The sequence below is a fragment of the Tachypleus tridentatus genome, chromosome 8, assembly GCF_004210375.1.
Source record: "Tachypleus tridentatus isolate NWPU-2018 chromosome 8, ASM421037v1, whole genome shotgun sequence".
Classification (NCBI taxonomy): Eukaryota; Metazoa; Arthropoda; class Merostomata; order Xiphosura; family Limulidae; genus Tachypleus; species Tachypleus tridentatus.
This window is the reverse complement of record NC_134832.1, coordinates 58154511-58178134: the sequence shown is the minus strand read 5'-3', so window position 1 is coordinate 58178134 and position 23624 is coordinate 58154511. Positions and strand designations below refer to the sequence as shown.

General features: G+C 34.2%; 1 protein-coding gene across 4 annotated transcripts in view; it reads right to left on the bottom strand.

Annotated features, from left to right (window-relative positions):
* Positions 1-797: 797 nt before the first annotated feature.
* LOC143222444 (insulin gene enhancer protein ISL-1-like) overlaps positions 798-23624 on the bottom strand; it is a 63598-nt gene continuing 40771 nt past the window's right edge. The window contains exons 5-7 of one of the 4 annotated variants that reach the window (XM_076448973.1): positions 16309-16359; positions 11797-11994; positions 798-4036 (exon numbers count right to left, since the gene is read on the bottom strand). In XM_076448973.1, coding sequence (XP_076305088.1) covers positions 3857-4036; positions 11797-11994; positions 16309-16359 — 429 coding nt within the window. In that variant the 3' untranslated portion in view covers positions 798-3856. Of the gene's footprint in view, positions 4037-11796; positions 11995-16254; positions 16360-23624 lie in introns of all 4 variants that reach the window. The other 3 variants (XM_076448975.1, XM_076448972.1, XM_076448974.1) reach the window with 3 other exon arrangements.

Sequence of the window (23624 nt, the reverse complement as noted above, 5' to 3'; positions counted from 1 at the left end):
GTGACAACATGATTTGTAACAATATCTGCACTCGACATTATATGTTATAACAATATATATACGTGACAACATGATTTGTAACAATATCTGCACTCGACATTATATGTTATAACAATATGTATACGTGACAACATGATTTGTAACAATATCTGCACTTGACATTATATGTTATAACAATATGTATACGTGACAACATCATTTGTAACAATATCTGCACTCGACATTATATGTTATAACAATATGTACACGTGACAACATGATTTGTAACAATATCTGCACTCGACATTATATGTTATAACAATATGTATACGTGACAACATGATTTGTAACAATATCTGCACTCGACATTATATGTTATAACAATATGTATACGTGACAACATGATTTGTAACAATATCTGCACTCGACATTATATGTTATAACAATATGTATACGTGACAACATGATTTGTAACAATATCTGCACTCGACATTATATGTTATAACAATATGTACACGTGACAACATGATTTGTAACAATATCTGCACTCGACATTATATATTATAACAATATGTATACGTTACATCATGTTTCGAAACAATATTTTTACTCAACATCATGTTTTATGGCTTCTATACTTGGCATCATGTTTTGTAACAACACTTATACGTGACGTCATGTTCTGTAACAATATTTTTATGTGACTTAATGTTTTGCTTTTACAAGAACAGAATATATTAGAAATTTTCCGTCATTATTTCTGTCGCTATTGGCTTGATTTTTTCCTTATATTCTTATTAACAAAAAATATATGACACTAAAAAACGAACAATAATGCGTTACACGGAAAAGGCTTCACTGAGCTTCCCGTTTATTGACATAATGCTACCAAATCTATAATCAGTAAATACGTAAGCTCAATATTTACTAACAATAAGATGTGAGTGATAAAAAACAAAGCTTACAATATACACAGTTATATGTATAGATACTTAATATACAATCTACAATTGTCACCCTATAATCCTTAGAGTAAGGAACGTCAATAAATAGAACGTTTATATTATACAAAACAAGTCATTGAAGTCATTAAAATGACGTTCTTGCACGAGAGGTTTAACTATTTCTTAACAAAATAATTAATTTCAGCAAAAGTACTAGAAAATTATTTAAGTCAACTGTTGTTTAGTTTTTAATTTTTACGTTTTTGCTTCTGAATTATGTAAACTAACTGAAAATGTAAAAGAACGTAAAATAGTAACGTTCGTGTAGATGTGTGGTAAAAAAATTTTCTTGTTTCTTAACGGGTGATGTTCACACAATATTATGTGAAAAAAATCTTAGTTTCTTGTATAGCAAAGCAAGGCGACGTCTCTCACAATGTATGTGTGCTTCAGTTAACTTCACATAATAAATACTGTGTGAAAAAAATCTTAGTTTCTTGTATGGCAAAGCAAGGCGACGTCTCTCACAATGTATGTGTGCTTCAGTTAACTTTACATAATAAATACTGTGTGAAAAAAATCTTAGTTTCTTGTATGGCAAAGCAAGGCGACGTCTCTCACAATGTATGTGTGTTTCAGTTAACTTCACATAATAAATACTGTGTGAAAAAAATCTTAGTTTCTTGTATGGCAAAGCAAGGCGACGTCTCTCACAATGTATGTGTGCTTCAGTTAACTTCACATAATAAATACTGTGTGAATAAAATCTTAGTTTCTTGTATGAAGAAGCAAGACTATGCCTCTTTCGAAATTAGTGTATTTGCAATAGCAAAGCGAAACGACTGCTTGTCCTCATAAGAATTGCTAAATATAAGAATAACTTGATTAAAAGATACGAAATTGTAATTTGAAAGCTTCAAAAGTAAAACATAATTTTCTTAATTGTGAAATATTTAGTGAAATATGAAAAAATATATATGTAATTGTAATTAAATTAATAATTTATAAATTAATAGTGTAACATAGCTGAATAATTAAAACAAATGTGTGGAATGAAAGAAACCGTTTTTAGATTTCTCTGTGTACAATAAGCATGGATATGATTATAAATCTTAGATCATGTGGTGACTAATCAAAATTTCGGTATGTTAGAACGGAAGATAGAACATTTACCTTAAAAGCATCAAAAGACAAGTTTATTTTAGTACAGAACTCAATGACACAAAATACGATGTTTTAATTCATTGTTGTGCACGTTAAAACGAGAATGGCAAAAATAACAAGTTCCATCGTGTGATAACTTTACACCTTTCAAATTACTCTCTTCACTGAGTAAGAATTACAGGCTGTAGAAATGGGGTAGAATATTACTATTCAAGAAAGCACTGTGGATACTGACGGAGACACGCCATCAGAACGTCAATATCATCTCGTCACTTGTTAGCTAACTTGTGTATTATGCACGTGATTTGTTTCAGATTCTTTGATCTGTGTGTAATAAACATTTGAATATGCAACTTCCCACAGTTTTGAACAGGGATTGTTCCTTGGATGTTGTTTCTAAACGTTATATCCACACAGCTTTGTTAAGAACTTCGTCACTAGACAAATAGGTAAACAAGTCGATTTGTTTGGTTCTATACAGAGAATTACTATTTATAGTTTTGAAATGTCTGAGAAAAACATGAAGAAACTGAGAAATAAAACATGAGAGACTAATGAATCAGTTCATGAGAAAGAATAGTAAACGCGCGTATATAAAGATACGTTTCACAACTGTTTTACTCAAGGTTAGAATAATCTTGGTAGATAATTCCGTATTTTTTCAAATCTGCATTAAAAGCTATTATTTTTACCCTTATAATATTAACATGAATTTTGTTTCCTTCGTGAGGCATGTGTCTAATAATAATGTAGGTTTTACGCTCTGTTTCTTACTTTAAAAAAACACTGTAATTGCACAGCCACGGACTCTGTTGTATGCTTGTCTTTGAAATTCATAATGTAGAATTCTGCAAACAATTCATTCAAGGCTATGCTGGATGTTTAAGTGTAGAAGAAACAGAATTAAACATATGTTACTGGATAGAAATCGGTAGCAGCGTATGACGAAAAAAAGAAAAGTTTAAAAACCTATTTCCAGAATAGATACAAAAATGAGACCTGAATTGTTTTATTAAGTTATGACTAACAGATAAAGCCATATGTTCTAAAGCATAGAATGCTTATAATGTTTCATACACCTCGGTCTTAATTAGTCATGATATATAACGGAAACATACCAATGTAAGTTTATATTTGACTCTAGTGTTAAAAGCCATGGTTCACAGAAACACGAACATTTAAGGTTTGTTTCGTTACTGTTCGTTTGTATGGTAAAGAATACTTATCCAGTTTTCCTCCACATTGCTACACAATATACATAATTCACAGCACGAAACTAAATGTATACAATATATTTACAATTTAGAGAAATATATACATCATTTTATTCAATATTATATGTGCTGAATCTCAGGATGTTTGTTCGAGACTTGAGCACAAACACGCACGTGATCCGCTCTTCATGTCGTTCTTCTTGTTTCGATTACTTCTGTTATTGATTCACGTTCACCGTTCTCACTTTCTACGAGATTTTCAACACACTTAAACTTGCTGAGTAATGCTATGCTTTACACTTTGGCTGACTGGTTTGTGTTTTAAGATTACCTGCACATGTTCTAACATTTAAATGTTTAATTACGGTTCGTGCTTACATAACAATACTTCATGATATACCTTAATTATCTCAGCAAAGTGACTTCTCTTTCAAAGTTTCTTACTAGGACATTTTCTGTACCAAAACTGGAAAGTTCCAGACAGCTTTCATATCATCAAATTCCAAAATGCGTGCGACGCACGAGCTGATCCATTGGTCGTCGCCAGGCGTCTTATCATTCACTATTCGGACTGGACAGATCGGAAGGTGTTGGCGGTAGATGTGTCGTGTGCAGTGGGTCCTCTCCGGGCCCGAGGTAAGGTGGCGGCGGCGGCATAGCGGAAACAGGAGGACCCATGGTAACAGGGACTTGCTGGGTTGGATCGTTGTGTGGGTCGCTGCCGTAACCATGCATCTGTAAACCACACAAACAAAAGAAAAATTAAACGTTAAAGACAGTAAATGCAAAGCTTGAAAAAATCACAAATCGTACTAATGATTTAGTATCTTTCAAACGACACGTCTAATACTGCCCGTTTCTTCGGTTATTTACCTCCTTTACGTTGCTAATTCACAGGTTTTATCAGGAACTAAAAGTCTAACAATACTCAGGTATGTTGTTTCAGCGCAAATCTGCTAAATGGCTAAAGTACGCTTTCTCCTTTAAGAAGAATCGAAGCCTGTGTCTCTAACCCACCGAGGAACGACTAAGATACGAAATGATACCAGTTCTGTTGACCCAATGAACGCCACGCATAAATCACAACCATGTATCTTAAGTGAGATGGGTATCTGTATGAAAGTAAAAAGTGAAATTCTTCATAGTATAGTAAAATAACACGTGATCGATTACCTGGTGGTGCAGTTTCAAAACAAATCACAATAGTTATTGCCGGACCACTCTGTCTTTACAAACATTCTAAAAAAATGTAATCACAAAGAAAAAATCGAGATGTACACCAGTACGTAACATTCGAATGTTCTTAAACACGTTTTAGTAACATGAGCACAGACGGTATACTGCCAAGGTTTCCTGTTGCCAAGTTTTCTAAGACCAATTTATCCTTCTCTCCATTCTACCATACCAATCTGGAAAACAGAGAAAAATACAGCTTTCAAACGTTGGATTACTGATGACCCCAAATGTACAACCCATTTATTAGATAAGGCAATATGTACAACTTTATTAAAACACGAAACTCCTGACAGAAACTGTGTCTGCTACATTAAGACAAGAAGAAAGTCGGGCTTAAAAGCACTTGTCTTCTCTCTTCTGGGACGGTCTGTGTAATGTATTATGACCCGGAGGAGGGCGTGGGAAGCAACAGAAAGTGTAGATCTTGAGTTAAGTATGGCTGCTACCGAAAGCCACCCCCAAATTCTGTCTGATCTGTTTTGTGTCTGTGTTTCTCCCCTACAGACACATTTACGTATACCACTCAAATAGCGCCCTTATCGCGAAACGTTTACCGTTTAAAGTCATTGTTTGATGTGCATAGTTTTAGCTGGCGCAAACTATAACTTTGTAGATACCAGCGAAATAGACGAGCAAAAGCTAAGCAGCAAAGAAGGAAAAACGTTTTCCTGGATTCATGTGCAATATCATATTTGCACAGTGACTCAAGATCAACTATGGGCGTTATCTTTTAGAATTATGCGCAGCTCAAGAAGTTCACACGTGATTTTGAAAGGATATTTCGTAGAATTTGTTACTTCATTCAAAGTGGAAGCCCCCTCGTGTACAAAGTATACAACAAGCGGCTTTATTCAGTGCAAATCAATAGAGAGAAATAGCACGAATAATAGATAAATAAAGTAATACATAAAATACTGCTCAATAGAAAATATCGCCTACTGGTGATAAAGCATACTGATCAGTGAGTGGTCAATCGCCCAAACTTGCTACCAACAGAGAATACCAGAGTAACTCAGCCTTATACATACATTGACTAAACCAGTTAATCTGATTTAATGGTAACAAACAACAACACAAAACTGTGAAATGCCCTCTGTGTATTTTCATTATCCTAATACTTCCTTTAATGTTTCCTAACGATGAGGATAATTTGTTTTAATGTTTTCTAACAATGAGGATAATTTGTTTTAATGTTTCCTAAGAATGAAGGTAATTTTTAAAATGTTTTCTAACAATGAGGATTTGTTTAATGTTTCTAACAGTGAGGATAATTTGGTTTAATGTTTTCCAACAATGAGGATAATTTGTTTCAATTGTTTTAACGTTTTCTAGTAATTTATTTAATTTTTTTCTAACAACGAAGGTAAAATAAAAAACAAAAACTGAAAGAGTTTCAAATAGTTTTTCCCGATGACATCAAAAATCAAATACTCCTGTTTCATTCACCCTAACTCTAGAAGTATTACAGATATATAAGAAAGTTGCATGTCTGTGTGTATGTAGATAGTTCTCATTTCGAGGTTTCGAAAATTTTTATAACCCTAAAAATAACGAAGAAAAATAAAATACGGAGAGACAGATGTCCACCGTTAAGAGAAATCATCAAAATTGGATATTGTTCAAGAGAAAATTCATCATATCGAATTCATTTTTGACCTTCTCGAAATCTGAATTTAGTTGGGGGTTTTTGCGACCTCTTTTTTTTTAATTTCGCGCAAAGCTACACGAGCGTTATCTGCGCTAGCCGTTCCTAATTTCGCAGTGTAAGACTAGAGGGAAGGCAGCTAGTCATCACCACCCCCGCCAACTCTTAGGCTACTCTTTTACCAACAAATAGTGGGATTGACCGTCACATTATAACGCCCCCACGGCTGAAAGGGCGAGCATGTTTGGTACGACGGGGATTCAAACCCGCGACCCTCAGATAACGAGTCGAACGTCTCAACCCACCTGGCCATGTAGGGCCCAGCTATCTCCTACTTGTAAATCACGGATGCAAAGCACAGTATGTAGCGTTATTGTATCACTCATTATTTTTGAAGTAATCCTATTCTGAAATATGCATTTTTCTACTACTATCGTAACACATATCTGACCATAGACACAACGTCGGAACCCTTTTCAACCGAAGTGCTATGTTTATGTCACATTAATCACGAATTACATTTCATTTTCTCAGATATTGAACCTATGTAATCAGAATTCATTTTCTTCAACATTGCATGCATGACTGAATTCTTTTTGTTATTGACCATGAAGGGAAAAAAGAAACATGTAAATGAAATGCAATGTCTAACAGTGATTAGTTTCATATGATTAGATACATACACATATACTGACATTACACATGCAAAGATCACTACCGCATACGATTGAACTGGTCGGTTGTGCCACGGGCGGACTCTAGTCCATACAAGTTTTGTGTTTGAACATTATAATTGCTTTTATTAAGTCAATAATCTCTGGCTAGGTGAAGAGCCGCCGTCAGCAAGCTGCTGGTCTCTGGAGCCCATCTATGTTTGGTTTCTTTACCAAAACCTGAAGCCAAACTCGACCGGATTAATTCGATTATTGACACAGCCAACTCCTGCAGACGTAACAAATTTATTAGTTTTCCCTTCTTCTGACAAAGATTGGATTTCCACTTCCTCTTGTAGATAACCAACACCTATGGAAAACCCAGTCGTAAATCTTATATACAAAACGTCATTGGGATTTAGGACTGTCACTTGTTATATGATTGTTGACCCGAGAAAACAAGCTTGGCTATGCCATCCCGACTCTATCCTATCGTTACACAGGGATAGAACAAACAGAATTTCAGAAACTTTAAAAGAGAAGATACCCATGTAATACATTGGCTTACAAAAAACACCTAGTAAGAAATCGAGGTTGAAAAAAAAACATTGTGCTAGACTTTAGACTGAATTATAATTAAACACCATAATTTTATCGTTTTCTTGAACCAGTTATTGGTTTTTGGAGAAGAAACGGGTTCTTTTGTTGAAATTGTAAAAAATGGTTCAATGAAATAATTAGAAAAAAGATATTTGCTTAACATAGGCTAAGAAGAAAAATAACAGAAAACTCACCAGTGAAAACTAAAAAATATATTCTTCGTTAAGCCAATGTATAAAGAGCAACTTTCCAGCGACTTGCGTTAAAAAAGGGAATATTTAAAAGCCGAATAAGATATTTAAAACAAATACAAAATCTGAATTGTTAAACAAACAGGAAACGTATTTCCACAGTTCCGCTGAAAACCTGCATAGTTATTGTACCACTACAATTACCTTTCACAAGGTTTTATTTTAACAACAATCAAGACCACAACAGCAAACCTGTATAGTTATTGTACCACTACAATCACCTTTCACTGAGTTTTATTTTAACAACAACAACAAGAGTCATTAGGGTACAACCAACAATCAAGACCACAACAGAAAACCTGCACAGTTATTGTACCACTACAATCACCTTTCACTGAGTTTTATTTTAACAACAATCAAGACCACAACAGAAAACCTGCACAGTTATTGTTCCACTACAATCACCTTTCACTGAGTTTTATTTTAACAACAATCAAGACCACAACAGAAAACCTGCACAGTTATTGTTCCACTACAATCACCTTTCACTGAGTTTTATTTTAACAACAATCAAGACCACAACAGAAAACCTGCACAGTTATTGTACCACTACAAGCACCTTTCACTGAGTTTTGTTTTAACGACAGCGAACAAGAGTCATGACTCCAGGGTACAACCAACAATCAAGAACACAACAGAAAACTTGAGATAATTTATTTTAGAAACGAGGACAATACTGGTACAATGCTAAAGGCGTACCGTACCGAGGCGTACCGTTGCATCAGTGCAACATGTTTCCAGCATTGTTGTTCAGGCGGTTTAGGTAATAAGTTGTCGTAAGTAAACAGTGATGTTGAGTTGTTTGTCACAGCAATAGGGTTGTCAAAGAGCAATTGCTGTTTAGTTGGTGTGTGCAGTAATTCGTATTGTGTTTGGAATTACAGAAGTGTTATCTATCAGTGGGACTACACTAAAGACAGTAAAACTGGTTTTCAGAACATATAGATAGTATCACGTTTTTGTTGTGACGTGGCAGCCGTACACGTGCCGCGAGTCGTCTTCCCATACCGGATGACATCTCGACCCGCCAGGAAGTCTTGTTGTCCCCTGGGCACCCTGAGACGTTATCGCAGTTCCATACCTTATAATCGATGCAATAAAGTCACCCAGGCGCCACCTGTGGGAACAGAACACCTTTTTCGGCATCCGAAAGAAAGTGCCGTTATTAGAGTGACGTTCTTTACTCAAGGTCGAACTGATCTGAACACGATGGAGAAATAATAGCTTTTTTATAACTGAATAAGTAATAACAATATTTCCTTAGCTTTAAAAACCATCATTATATTCGTGTGCCATTAGTTTAAAGCTAAGAAAATCACGATCAAACAGTTGAGTAGAAAACTATGATCCCTGAAGAAAGTTTGAAAACTTGCGCAAAGGTCTAATAAACCTGTTATCATACAGCTAGCTGTCGGCTGCTAATGCTAAACAAAATTAAAACTATTTATACGAGTTGAGATCTCTCATACGAACGACAAACTATGACAAGTAGGTTTAAACGTGAAAATACAATAGAGTTAGAATTATAAAAAAACAGCAAATCGGTGTAGTGCACATGTAACAAAATAAACTCCATCATCTTGAAGGATTTGAAATTAAAATGAGCGGGTTTGGTTTATTTTGATCTTAACAGATCCAATTGTTTGGTTGATTTTGATCTTAACAAATCCAATTATTTGGTTGATTTTGATCTTAACAGATCCAATTGTTTGGTTCATTTTGATTTTAACAGATCCATTTTTTTTACGAAAAATGAAATCTCAGAAACACAAAAATGTCATCACAGGACGTAACAAAACAATTTACCAAATGATCCAACATTGAAGTGATAACAAATTAATAAAAATTCATGTAAAAACACTGTTTTACACTGTTTTGTTCAGAAAAAAATATAAAATGAGAAATCCCATTAGTTCGTTTAATACACATTTAAAAGCAATAACATCAATTGAAATGAAACTCACAACCGAAGATTGTTAGTTGTTTTATTTAAGTTTCAAGAAACTATCAGAACTCGATTAGAAACTTATTCGAGGTACTATGATTTTCCAACTTGAACAACACCGGTCAGTTATAATGGTCAATTTAATCTCGTACTTGATACACAAAACATGTCGTTTCCACTGGGAGTTTTCTCTTGCAAAGGCTATCGCTGAGAATTATTTGTTTGTTTTAGAATCTATGTGGCCTGGCATGGCCAGGTGGTTAAGGCACTCGACTCGTAATCTGAGGGTCGCGGGTTCGAATCCCGGTCACACCAAACATGCTCGTCTTTTCAGCTGTGGGGGCGTTATAATGTTACGGTCAATCGCACTATTCGTTGGTAAAAGAGTAGCCCAAGAATTGACGGTGGGTAGTGATGGCTAAGTGCCTTCCCTCTAGTCTTACACTGCTAAATTAGGGACGCCTAGCGCATATAGTCCGCGTGTAGCTTTGCGCGAAATCAAAGAAAAACAAAACACTGATAATGTTTCTCAATTAAAGACAGTCCTACTGAATACTAATATTTTAAAATTCACTACAAGCACTGTCTGACTCTTACTCGATATATTCAAATTATAGGGGATGATAGATTTTATTACGAAAGCTTCAAAACTTTCTACTAATATAACATTTTGCTTTTAAACTATTTATTCCATGGAGACTCTGTCTGTGAATTTCGTGCTATACGAGGGCTATCTGCGCTAACCATCTGTTATTTAGCAGTGTAAGACTAGATGGAAGATAGCTAATCATAACCACCCACCGAAAACTTTTGGGCTACTCTTTTTACCAACGATTACTAGGATTGATCATAACATTATAACGCCCCCACAGCTGAAAGGACGAACATGTTTGATGGGACGGGGATTCGAACCATGGACTTTTTTCTGAACAACGACTGTAGAAGCAATTTTCCTTACGTTAATTAAAGCTACATTTCAGAAAAGTATTAACATTTTTGCCCCAAGATTTATTTGTTTGTTTGTTTGTTTTGGAATTTCGCACAAAGCTACTCGAGGGCTATCTGTGCTAGCCGTCCCTAATTTAGCAGTGTAAGACTAGAGGGAAGGCAGCTAGTCATCACCACCCACCGCCAACTCTTGGGCTACTCTTTTACCAACGAATAGTGGGATTGACTGTCACAGTATAACGCCCCCACGGCTGGAAGGGCGAGCATGCCACAAGAGAATTTGAAAATAGTTTTTTTCCGAATAATGTAATGTTTTTGTGCATGTTTGTGGCGGGAATTCTCTAGACGGAATGTTTTGCCCTTCGTCATTTTAAATCAGTTGAAAGTCATTTTATAGTTAATAACGTTAAAAATATTTATGGGATTCCTTAAGAAAAACTCAGTAATGGCGGGTCTGAAATAATAAATGAAGTTATTTACAATTGTAATTTTTTTATTACTTTATCACAGCAAAGCATAAAAAAATGATAGATACAAATTACGTCAATTATCTTCATATTAACTAAAGTTAGGGTAAGAGTATGTAAAAAGCGTTTGGTTTGTACTAACTTATTTCGCGTTTTAGATCCGGAAATAAAAAATGTATTATTATTATTACATTTTTTATTTCCGGATCTAAAACGCGAAATTACCCACACTATATCCGATATATACCCAGTGCTGAGGAAGACGTTTCGCATGATACCAGTGTTCTGCTGAACGGACGGGACACGACATTCTTAAGTGTAAATCATTTGGACAACAACTGTTATGGTGTAACCTGAATTAGGTTGGTGATTATAACTTTTTCATCAGTCTGATTTAAGAAAACAAATCAAAATCGGTGTAATATTTTTAACGCCGTCAGTTACTTATATAACATCGTACAAGACGTCCGTATTTCGAAAACGTTGTTAATAAGAGTCAAATCGCAAGCATGTTTACATACGACATAACAAATAATCCCATTATTACGCAATGTTATCGTACTTTTAATTTGCGTACCTGAATCAATGCTCTAACGGATTACCATCAGGATTCCTCTACTGAGTACGAAACATGTGTTACCATGGAACAGCACATCTCCATTAGCAAGCAAAGTGATTCCTTATTGTAAGTACTCTAATACGTTAAGATTTTAGTTTGAAGTTTTATAGTTAAAGATAGCAGGTTTTTACCTGGTTAACCAACTGCTGAAAATGTGGTGTGCTGGGGTCAATGACAGGTTGCATGGCGTATTCCGTTAAAGTCTTCCATGGTGGATGGTAAGTCTGGACTTCAATTGGATTCACTTGTAATGGACTCTCGTGGCGCACTGGGCTCGAGGCTACCATCGGAACCCCACGCATGGTGCCAAGACTAACCTGTCGGCCCTCCTGCGGAAGGTAATAAAAATAAATTACAAGGCGGTAAACTTCTTATTTCTAAATTGGCTAATAGTTTAAAGTATTGAGGTTTTTTTTTATATTGTTTTCCTTTGAACCGGTTTAGAATAGTGGAGACCGCAGTGACAGCTTCCATCATAAAAATGTTTACAATTTTCATTTTGGAACTGAAAGCTGGACTTTGTGGGACGTACCAACGGTATTTAATATCTCATCACACACTGCCAGGAATGTTAATGACGAATTTGGAAAGATTAGAATCTAAATGGTATCGCTGAAAATTAAAAAAACAAAACAAAAGCAAAACGTATAACGTATTGAAAGAAACTGGTTTCACATTCTTCACTCTGAAATATCATAACAAAATTCTCTTCACGACTTTTATATAGCAATAAAAAACATAATGGAGAAAAATTGACATTTAGAGATACCATTTCTTTATTCTAGCTTATAATATGTTAACAGTCTGTGTTATGTGATACGTAACTGGAGATACAAATTTGCTTAAATTAGTTTTCAGATATGCCTAAAATAATACGATTCAGTTTATAAAAGCATGTATATCCATATTTCCAGTTCATACATGTCTGTATACCCTATATGTATCTCATACATGTGTGAGTATGGGTATACGGTATATATATCTTTTAATAAACAAAAACAATTCCTAATAAAAAATCAAAACGCTACACAAACCAAAAGGATTCACAGGGTACAGAAGAAATACAACTTACTCTACATTACGCGCTGGGGATCCTTTTGATTTGTTTATTAAAAATATAATTTATGAGAAGTTTCGATTTGCTGTTTTTAACGCAGTCCTTCCTTGTGATTTAGTTTACTTGTTTGTTGAGTACTAATAATTCACTCTCTCTATATATATATATGTATATATAACTCATGTGTGTATATTCATGTATGGAATTGATACATATGTGTGTAGACTCATGTATTAAGTTGACACATGCGTAGCTATCCATATATCTAGCTCATACATGTCTGTGTAACACTGGGTCAACGCACTTCCATTTATCTGTTTTGGGTGGGCACTGTTATAATATAAGCTCGTCACGTGATACGGTGATGCTCCAGCCACGATGGCTGTCACATACGGTAAATTACCTCCAAATAAGCTTATAGACCTTTTAAACGATCAATACAGATACACAAGCTGTTGGATAAAGCAGAGTCCATTAGGCTCAACTCCAACTGATGGATCTCAAGATACAAAAAGACTTATATAATACAGCTATGAGAACGAGAGGCCAACCTTACTGTATACAGTAGAGTGAACGAAAGGAGAGAAACAGACTACACTAAGTAACTATATGGACGTGAATACACTTACGCTATCCTCTTGTGTCGTTCCTCACTAACGGATATATTTACATATGAAGACAGTGTTTTAAGCCTTCACTGTTGTGCATTAATGCAGTTTAATGGCATCGACTTAGTGAGTTTTACTGGGAATTTTAATGTATTCTTGCATACGTAATAGCACGTTCTTGCAGCTCTCGAGCTACCTACCAAAATGGCCATGCTGTTCTTTATTGCACACATTGGAGAAACGTAGAAGCTTCATAATTTCTTTTATGCCCGAGTTTCGAGTTTTTACGATCTCAAACTTAAGAATAATGTTTAATTTATCTCAGTTTACCCCATTCCATACGATGTTATAAGCGACTTCGAAACCGTGTTCGATCTGTTAAAATTTTGAAAATTTTACTTCTTACCAAAGCGATAGCGCAGCGGTAAAAGTTCGAGGGCTTATATCTCTCAAATTCGGGGTTCGATACCTGCGATTGGTACAGCACAGAGAACTAGCAAACAAATATACAAAATAAGCAAAATGCCAGTTTGTAAGAGCAAAAAAGTACATTTTTCCTTAAAATAAAAATGTAGCCTAGTAGAGATTAAACAATAACATACACTCGTGACATTCTATCTTAAACACTGTATACGTTTGTGACTGACATATATACGATTCGAATTTAGCTTGATTTTGAAAATAGTTTTTTATATCATAATAAGGTTGTGTGTATAAAATAAAATAGATGGAAGTTAATAAAATTAACTCGTGCATTTTATGTTTCGATCTTACAGAAATAATAAGTAAAAAAGATATAGTACATAACAGACTCAACTATAAAAGCTAAGTAAACAAAACAGTATAGGACCACCACTTGGGAAGGCTTATGACCTTAGCTGTATTTAAACTGGAGATCTAAAAAAAGGTGTGAGGACACCAATTAACCCTTTCAAATATTCTGTATTCTTGTAGTCAACAAACCACTAAGTAAAACGAAAAACTTTACGTGCCTAAATAACTAATAAGAGATGTAAGAGGTCAGATGTTTTACTTGTTCACACATTATTCAAAATTTATTCTGAAGAAGCTTATTTTCGTATTATAACTTCATGCAGAACAATGTATTATATAGAAAGAAATTGTGAGAAATAAATACCAGTTTTTTTTTCGTTTTTCCGAATGTATATAGGTTAGTTTAAAATAAGAAAAAAAAACAACAAACGAAAACGTCCATTTTCGCTTGGGTAATATAATAAGTAACTTGGAATGATTATTTTAAACAGTCCGGTGTCTGAAACGAATTAATTTTTTTACCTGGCTAATTGAACTTGTTAAGATTTTAAAAACAAATAACACATATTCCTATTTTCGTACGAACTATTCTTGGCCTCGAAAGTTAAATACTATATCATTTTCCCTGCATTTTAAATTTTCTTATCAAGAATTGACACAATGACATTGATATGTAATTATTTCATCTCTTGTTTGTACACCAAAGGTTTGTCCCGAAATTGTAAACTAAAAAAATTACTGAAACAAAACAGTGATATATTTTTTTAGTTTTCTTCGGTATTTTTTTATTTGAGTTTTTATAAAAACATTACATTGCATTTAGACACAAAGAGAAGCAAAATATCTTTCGTTTGCTCTCGAATATTTGTGTATCCAAACAAATCGATATAATTTTTATAGTGAGGAATGTCTTTATATAACTGTACAATACACCTATCGAAATAAACCGATATAATCTTTAAAGTAAAGAATGCCTTTATATAGCTGTATAATACACCTATCGAAATAAACCGATATAATCTTTATAGAAACGAATGTGTTTATATAACTATATAATACACCTATCCAAACAAACCGATATAATTTTTATAGTAAATAATGTGCCTTTATATAACAATACAATACACTAATCCAAACAAACCGATATAATCTTTATAGTAAGGAATGTATTTATATAACTATACAATACACCTATCCAAACAAACCGATATAATCTTTATTGTAAGGAATGCCTTTATATAACTATACAATACACTAATCCAAACAAATCGATATAATCTTTATTGTAAGGAATGCCTTTATATAACAATACAATACACCTATCTAAACAAACCGATATAATATTTATAGTAAAGAATGTGTTTATATAACAATACAATACACCTATCTAAACAAATCGATATAATCTTTATAATAAAGAATGTGTTTATATAACTATACAATACACTAATCCAAACAAACCGATATAATCTTTATAGTAAGGAATGCCTTTATATAACTATATAATACACCTATCCAAACAAACCGGTATAATTTTTATAGTAAGGAATGCCTTTATATAACTTTACAATAGTATCCGAAAACTAAACACTAATAGCTTACCCTGATTGACTGGATTATTTTCACAAGTATTCTTTTGAGAAACCTATTTAAGTCAGAATATCACTACAGTGCCTTATTATCAACACAGAAATATTTTATAAGAGAAGGTTGATATATTCATAGAGTGACCCTTTATGTGAGATCCTTAGCCTAATATTATTCAATCACGTATATCATCTGAGAGAAGCTAGAGAGATTTCAGATCTGTATCAGTTATCTTTTCTTAAGTTCAATAGATAAAAAGCAGAATTATAAAAATAAGAGAACTAAGAAGTGAGCTTACTTCAAATTCTATCAAGTAAAGAAAACAGAAATGTTCTTATCTCGCGACAATCACGTACACAGTGTCCGGTTTAGATTTCTTATAATATTCTGCATCGGAATTGTATACAGGTGAAATAGACTGTTACAGTAAAAGCACGTGGTTGTTTGCTAAAGACAGAAGCAATAAATTATAGAAAAGATGAGGCGATACAGGAACAAATAAAATCGGGAAGAGGAAACAAAAACAGACATAAAAAAAATGTTTGGGTGAATAAGACACTAACCCAATAGCCTTCCCGAATGGTGGCCCGAAATATAGAAAGTGCACTGTGCCCTACCGGGGAATGCTGTGGTGAACAGTCGGAGTCGGACATGGAGAGGATGAGAAACTGTGGAGGATAAAGATATTATTGAATCAGTAACTGAAATCAAAACTGCTTCCTTTGTTTGTTTGTTTTAATTTTAGAGAACATTTCACAGCTTTTACATTAATGTGGGGTCGTGAGTTGTCCATAGATATTTGTGAGTTACAGCAATGATTCATAGGAAAAACATAATTTAAAATCAAAGAGAAAATTAGGTTTTTCTGTTTCTTAAAGTGGTTATGATACATGGATTAATGAGGTTGAACAGTAATGTTAGGGTTAATTCAACTAGAATTGCGATAGTGTGTTGTTGTTTTTTTTTCAGAATAGTGTTGCGCAATTCATAAAATTCCAATAACTTCAAATAAAACCTTAACTTATAATAATGGTAAAATAATAATAATAAAAAATGACCTTTGGAAACTAAAATGAACAGGCTTTTTTTTTTTGGGGGGGTGCGTTCTACTCTAACATTAAATCGCATTTTGTTAGTGGAAGAAGCAGTAGTTGAGAAACGTAGAGTTTCTTAGGATAAACGCACATCCTTACACAACAAAATCTTTTAATAAAACCTTGAAGTTTATTAAAACACCTGAAATTATAACAAAAAATAAAAATAATAACATTTCAAATGATCAAATAAACAGAAGGGTGTATTTGTTTGTGAATTTCGCGCAAAACTACACGAGGGCTATCTGCGCTAGCCGTCCCTAATTTAGCAGTGTAAGACTAGAGGGACGGCACCTAGCCATCACCACCCACCGTCAATTCTTGGGCTACTTTTTTACCAACGAATAGTGAGATTGACCGTCACATTATAACGCCCCCACAGCTGAAAGAGCGAGCATGTTTGGTGTGAAGGGAACTCAAACCCGCGACCCTCGAATTACTAGTCGAGTGCCTTAACCATCAGGCCATGCCGGGCCGTCAGAAGGATGTAGGGGTAAAGAAAAACAATGAGGAATAGATCAGACTTTCTAAAACAGAAATCACCTCCTCTCATATAACATACGTTTTGGTTACAAGACAATAACATTAATCATAAGAAACTGGAAAGTCGTTAAATATTGCAGTATTTTTTACTCTAAATAAAAAGAACAGAACTAAGTAATATTTTTTGTATAAACTGTACTAAAAGAAAAACTATTCGAAGTAATGGTGAAACGTTTAAAATCGAAAACATTTGTTTATAATGATTTCTGGAGCATGACTCTCAGATAAAGTGTTTATTTGTCATATACAGTTATAAAACACTTAGCCCGTGAAAGAAGTTCGCTTATATTTGTTAACAAAATGTGGTGAATCAGTTTCATATGCTTTATATATAACTGTTTTGTAATAAATTGAACGTTTAGAACAAAAACCACACGGAATAAATGTAAACAGCTAAAACAAAAATAATATTACAAACTCGCACGTCACTAAAAACACATTTTCCATAATCCAATACCAAGAAGTGCTGAGACTTTTCAAAAACATTGCATAAGTCATCCTTGGAATAATAAGATACAACTGTTTAATATATATTTATATTCCTATATGCTTTCGTTCATAGTCATATGTACATGTTTAGGCAGATAGGATTAGCGTTCAGTTCTTATTATCTATATGGCTTTGTACCTAATTTACGTAAAGTTTTGTTGGTTTTAAAACTCAGTAGCTAAATTTTATATCTTAAAAAGCACTGTTTAGCTGGAAACATCAGCGATATAAATATATAACAAGACTCTTATATAACATTACAATTGTGTGTGGTTGATGAACAAATAACTTGCTTTCAAATTGTGAACTTTTACAAACTAGAAAATTCCTGTTTGTAAACTTACATATACGTCAGTTCATCTAGTGATTACGGTACATGATAATTTTATGTGATAAAAACGAATGTACTTGATAATATTTACACACAAATAAATTATAATAATTTACTTTGTATAGCTTTCACATCTAGAGATAATATAGGCAACATATCTCTTATAGCTTAGAGACTATATGAAGTTCAATTGATTTCTATAGCCTTATACATCTGGAGATATTTTGTAGGCAACATATCTCTTATAGCCTAGAGACTATAACGAATTAATATGATTTTCACATTTTTTATATCGACAGATTATAAGCACAGTCTTTCATTGCTTTTACACTTGTAGATTGTATGACCTTTAGTAATACCTTTTACAAGTTTCGAACCAAGAATACATTTAAGTCATAATTTTCATAACATTTACCCCGAGACCACGTTTTATCTCATAACCATCATATTATCCTCATCTAGAGGACATGTGTTGTTGACGTACATCAGTTTTCGATGTAATATTTGCAATAAATTTAAATATTTCACAACCTTTACATTTAGAGATTATAACTACATACCTTAGTGCTAAACGACCTTCACTTCTAGAAATTACATCAAACTCACGTGTTTTACGATCTTTGTTTTACGGCTATTGTATTTTTAACTTTGAATGAATGACTACTTGAAAGAAAATGAAATATTTAATAAATTTCGACTACATTAGTTCCATAAAACACGTTTCTGTTCCCACATCTATAGCGTTGTATCCCTAAATAGATTCAAATATATATATAAATATTTTTATTTTTAAGAATTGTATTTTCGAATACAAAACATGAGTAAATCCATTTAAAAAGGGCACTTTGTTATCACAAACAGTGCAAGTTAGTTGAGCACGTATTTCGTTTTAAACTAGAGGTACAAATGTTTGTTTGTTTGTTTTTGAATTTCGCGCAAAGCTACTCGAGGGCTATCTGCGCTAGCCGTCCCTAATTTAGCAATGTAAGACTAGAGGGGAGGCAGCTAGTCATCACCACTCACCGCCAACTCTTGGGCTATTCTTTTACCAACGAATAGTGGGATTGATCGTCACATTATAACACCCCCACGGCTGAAAGGGCGAGCATGTTTCGCGCGACCGGGATTCGAACTAACGACCCTCGGATTACGAGTCGAACGCCTTAACACGCTTGGCCATGCCGAGCCGCGAGGTACAAAGGAAAATATTCATTCAGTATTTTAGAATGCAATTAGTCGAGTTCAAATTTAATAAAACGGTCCAGACGGTTAAGTTACATTTGATGCCGTATTTCATATCTATGGTTAAACGTATTAACCATGTGATACGAGCAACGTTGTTAAATTGAAGCGATCTGCTACGCTAAGCTGGATGAGACTTCATGGAGGTTACCTTTCTTTAATGTTTACATTTCTCATTTCCGTCTATGATATCACTCGATTTTACAAAGCGTTATGATCATTGACGTACGTGAACTGAAACAATGTAGTTGTATTGATCATATTTGGTAGTTAGAAAGCCGTACACCCATTCTTCTGATTTGTTTGTGAACGTTTTACCTGATTAGCTACCACAAATTACTCTTAGGCCATAGTTCCGTGCTAGCTTGGCTGGTACATCATATAGAATATAGTGTAAATCGTGTTCACAGATGGCTTTTAAACACTAGACACGAAAAAGAAAGAAAGGTACTGTTAACATGTTTATTTGTGCTCTTTAAGCTTAGATAATAAACACGTTTTGCAACAGAATAAACACTCTCCATTTTCCGTTTTATACATCATGTTAGAGCTAGCAGATTTGTTTATAATTAGCATTAGTTGACATTTCCAGTCTAAATAAAGTGATAGCTAACTTAATTGGGCATATACAGCTCAAACCAATGATGGCCATCTTAACTGCACGTTTACGGTCTAAACCAAATGATGGCCAACTTAAATATACATTTACAGTGTGAACCAAATGATGGCCAGCTTAACTGCACGTTTACAGCCTAAACCAAGTGATGGCCAGCTTAACTGCACGTTTACGGTCTAAACCAAATGATGACCAACTTAAATATACATTTACAGCCTAAACCAAATGATGGCCAGCTAAACAGCACGTTTACAGCCTAAACCAAATGATGGTCAGCTAAACAGCACGTTTACGGTCTAAACCAAATGATGGCCAACTTAAACAATCATCAAGTCCATAATACTTAAGCCTTTTCTCTTTAAATTGGTACAAATCAATTTTTGAACAATTATTATCTTCTCCCACTGACACGTGCACATATACTTTGATAGAGGGCGTCTAATACTGATTTCGAAACCTTTACAGGAGTCATGTACGCTCAAATGTTTATGGGGCTTAAACCATAAGGATTCACATTATGTAGGTGTTGATATCTTGTTTTCTACACACGATATAATCTCTTGAATATTGAAAATACTGTTTTTGTTTTCATCGATTTATTCTTACGCTTTTAAACAATACAGTAGACCCGTTATGGTACACAGCGACACAGGAAACATACATTTTATATCAGATTGAGCCATGTATATACATACACCTTAAACACTGGAGAAACGACTTTGTATAAAGTTCTCCACATATAGATAAATTGCGTGCACTTCTCATGAATGAACCCTCTGCTGCAGGACACGAAAATATGCAATTTTCTCGAACGTGGTTATTGTTTCTGATGTCGAACAGAATCGATCTGACATTGCAATCTGGTGTAATTTTTGCCTTTTGTTCTGACAACAGTCATAGCGTGTGAAAGTCCGGAGTTGGGTGTCACCCAGCAAAGAATACGATGCACCACCGGAACCGGTATGGTTATCGTTGACTATAGTAGAAAATAAAATATGGAACAGCTTGTTATGAGTAACACGATAGACTATCTGAAATGGTAAGAGTATGGTTGTTCTTTGCAACAGGAGAGATTACAACACAGAATGATTTCTTAGAATCTGTGGGATATTCCAAGATAAACCATGGGATATAGTAGGGATTTGGTTATTGTTGCAACAGTGTATAATATAACACAGAATGGTTTCTTAGAATTTGTGGGATATTCCAAGATAAGCCATAAGAAATAATATGGATTTGATTATTGTTGCAACAGTTGATAATATAACACAGAATGGTTTCTTAGAATTTGTGGGATATTCCAAGATAAGCCATGGGAAATAATATGGATTTGATTATTGTTGCAACAGTGGATAATATAACACAGAATGGTTTCTTAGAATTTGTGGGATATTCCAAGATAAGCCATAAGAAATAATATGGATTTGATTATTGTTGCAACAGTGGATAATACAACACAGAATGGTTTCTTGGAATTCGTGGGATATTCCAAGATAAACCATGGGATATAGTAGGGATTTAGTTATTGTTGCAACAGTGGATAATACAACACAAAATGGTTTCTTAGAATTTGTGGGATATTCCAAGATAAACCATGGGAAATAATATAAATTTGATTATTGTTTGTAACAGTGGACAATAAAATATGAAATTATTTGTTGGGAATATAATGATAACATATCGCAACATATTGTCTTAATTTGACAATTTTCAATATATTATTTAGCAATGACACCTGACTTTAAATTTTATTCTACAAAGCGTGCCAACAGTAAATTAATATATTTATTTTTCTCTTTAATTCAAATAATGGTTGCATTGTTTGTTTCACTGAAGCAATTTTAAGCTAAAATGGTGCTAAAAACAATAACTGAAATAGATTCAACGACCTATGGCTTTCAAGAAAACTGTTACTTGTTTTATAAGACAAAACAAATAGTTTTAAGTGAGTCACATAGGGTTGAGAAAGTCGGTATGTATTTAACTATTATTTTCAAACGTAACGAAGTAATATGTAAATACATCTGACGCTATTAACGTATGTTTGGAACTAAACTAAAAATTACCCCCCCCCCTCGGTGCTCAGAGCTAAACTTTAGAGTTTTTAACGCTAAAATTTTGGATTCGAACCTTATGGTGGGCACGGCACAAATAGTGCATCTTTGCCCTTAGTAACAAGTAAACTAATTAAAAATTTACAAACAGTTTCATTGCAACTTGAACCTCTCATTAATCTTAAAATTAGTCAAATATTGACTAGTTTTCAAGACCATGAATGCCATAACTAATCATTAATTGTGTACAGATGATGACTTGAATTATTAATATTCTAAAGACAAGTTAGGCTTTTACTAGATGAACAATTCTCGTTGCCAGAGATTCAGACAAGTTTATAATACCAAAACATGTTTAACGAATGAATTAAACGGCAATCGGTAACAAGACACAATATATCATTCCATATTCCTACACAAGTACATATTCATATAATTTGATAAAACAAGAATTTGTATTTTCTCAAACATTAATAGATGAGGGTAAGATAAAAGTAGTAGGCCCGGCATGGCCAGGTGGTTAAGGCACTCGACTCGTAATCTGAGGGTCGTGGGTTCGAATCGCCTCACACCAAACATGTTCGCCCTTTCAGCCGTGGGGGCTTTATAATGTTACGGTCAATCGCACTATTTGTTGGTAAAAGAGTAACTCAAGGGTTGGCGATGGGTGGTGATGACTAGCTAACTTTCCTGTAATCTTACACTGCTAAATTAGGGACGGCTAGTGCAGATAGCCCTTGTGTAGCTTTGCGCAAAATTCAAAACAAACCAAACTGTACTTAATAATAATCTCATTATTTACATATCTTAATGCTTAATATTTTCGTTTCTTAGTTACTACGATTTAATTACTATGGTAACACAAAACCTACATCATTAGTTATACCTTCATAATAAGGACCAGATAGTTGAAACAGAAAAGCTTACAGAAAAGTGCTAAAACGGATAGCCATATTATCCTAGCATAAGTCCCTTAGCGAGTAATCCGTTATCTGAGAACTGGTACCAATAAGCAAATTTTGAAGTTAACTATTTTTGTAATCGTTCTTCACGAGTAATTTGATTGGGAGATTAAAATTGAAGAGGTTTTAAAAGCTATTACAAAAACTCCGCCTTCAAATGTCTAAAGTAATGTTTAAGTAACCGGTAAGTTCCGGCCCGGCATGGCCAAGCGTGTTAAGGCGTGCGACTCGTAATCTGAGGGTCGCGGGTTCGCATCCCGGTCGCGCCAAACATGCTCGCCCTTTCAGCCGTGGGGGCGTCATAATGTGACGGTCAATCTCACTATTCGTTGGTAAAAGAGCAGCCCAAGAGTTGGCGGTGGGTGGTGATGACTAGCTGCCTTCCCTCTAGTCTTACACTGCTAAATTAGAGATGGCTAGCACAGATAGCCCTCGAGTAGCTTTGTGCGAAATTCCAAAAAACAAATTGTCCTTGTCTATGGAAAACGTGTTTAATTACTGACTTTCACCGGGCAGGTCAGAAAAATACATAGAATCCTTTCCCTGAAATTAAAATACCTCCACTGAAAAAAAGTTTTCTATTTTTCATCGAAAGTGTGAGA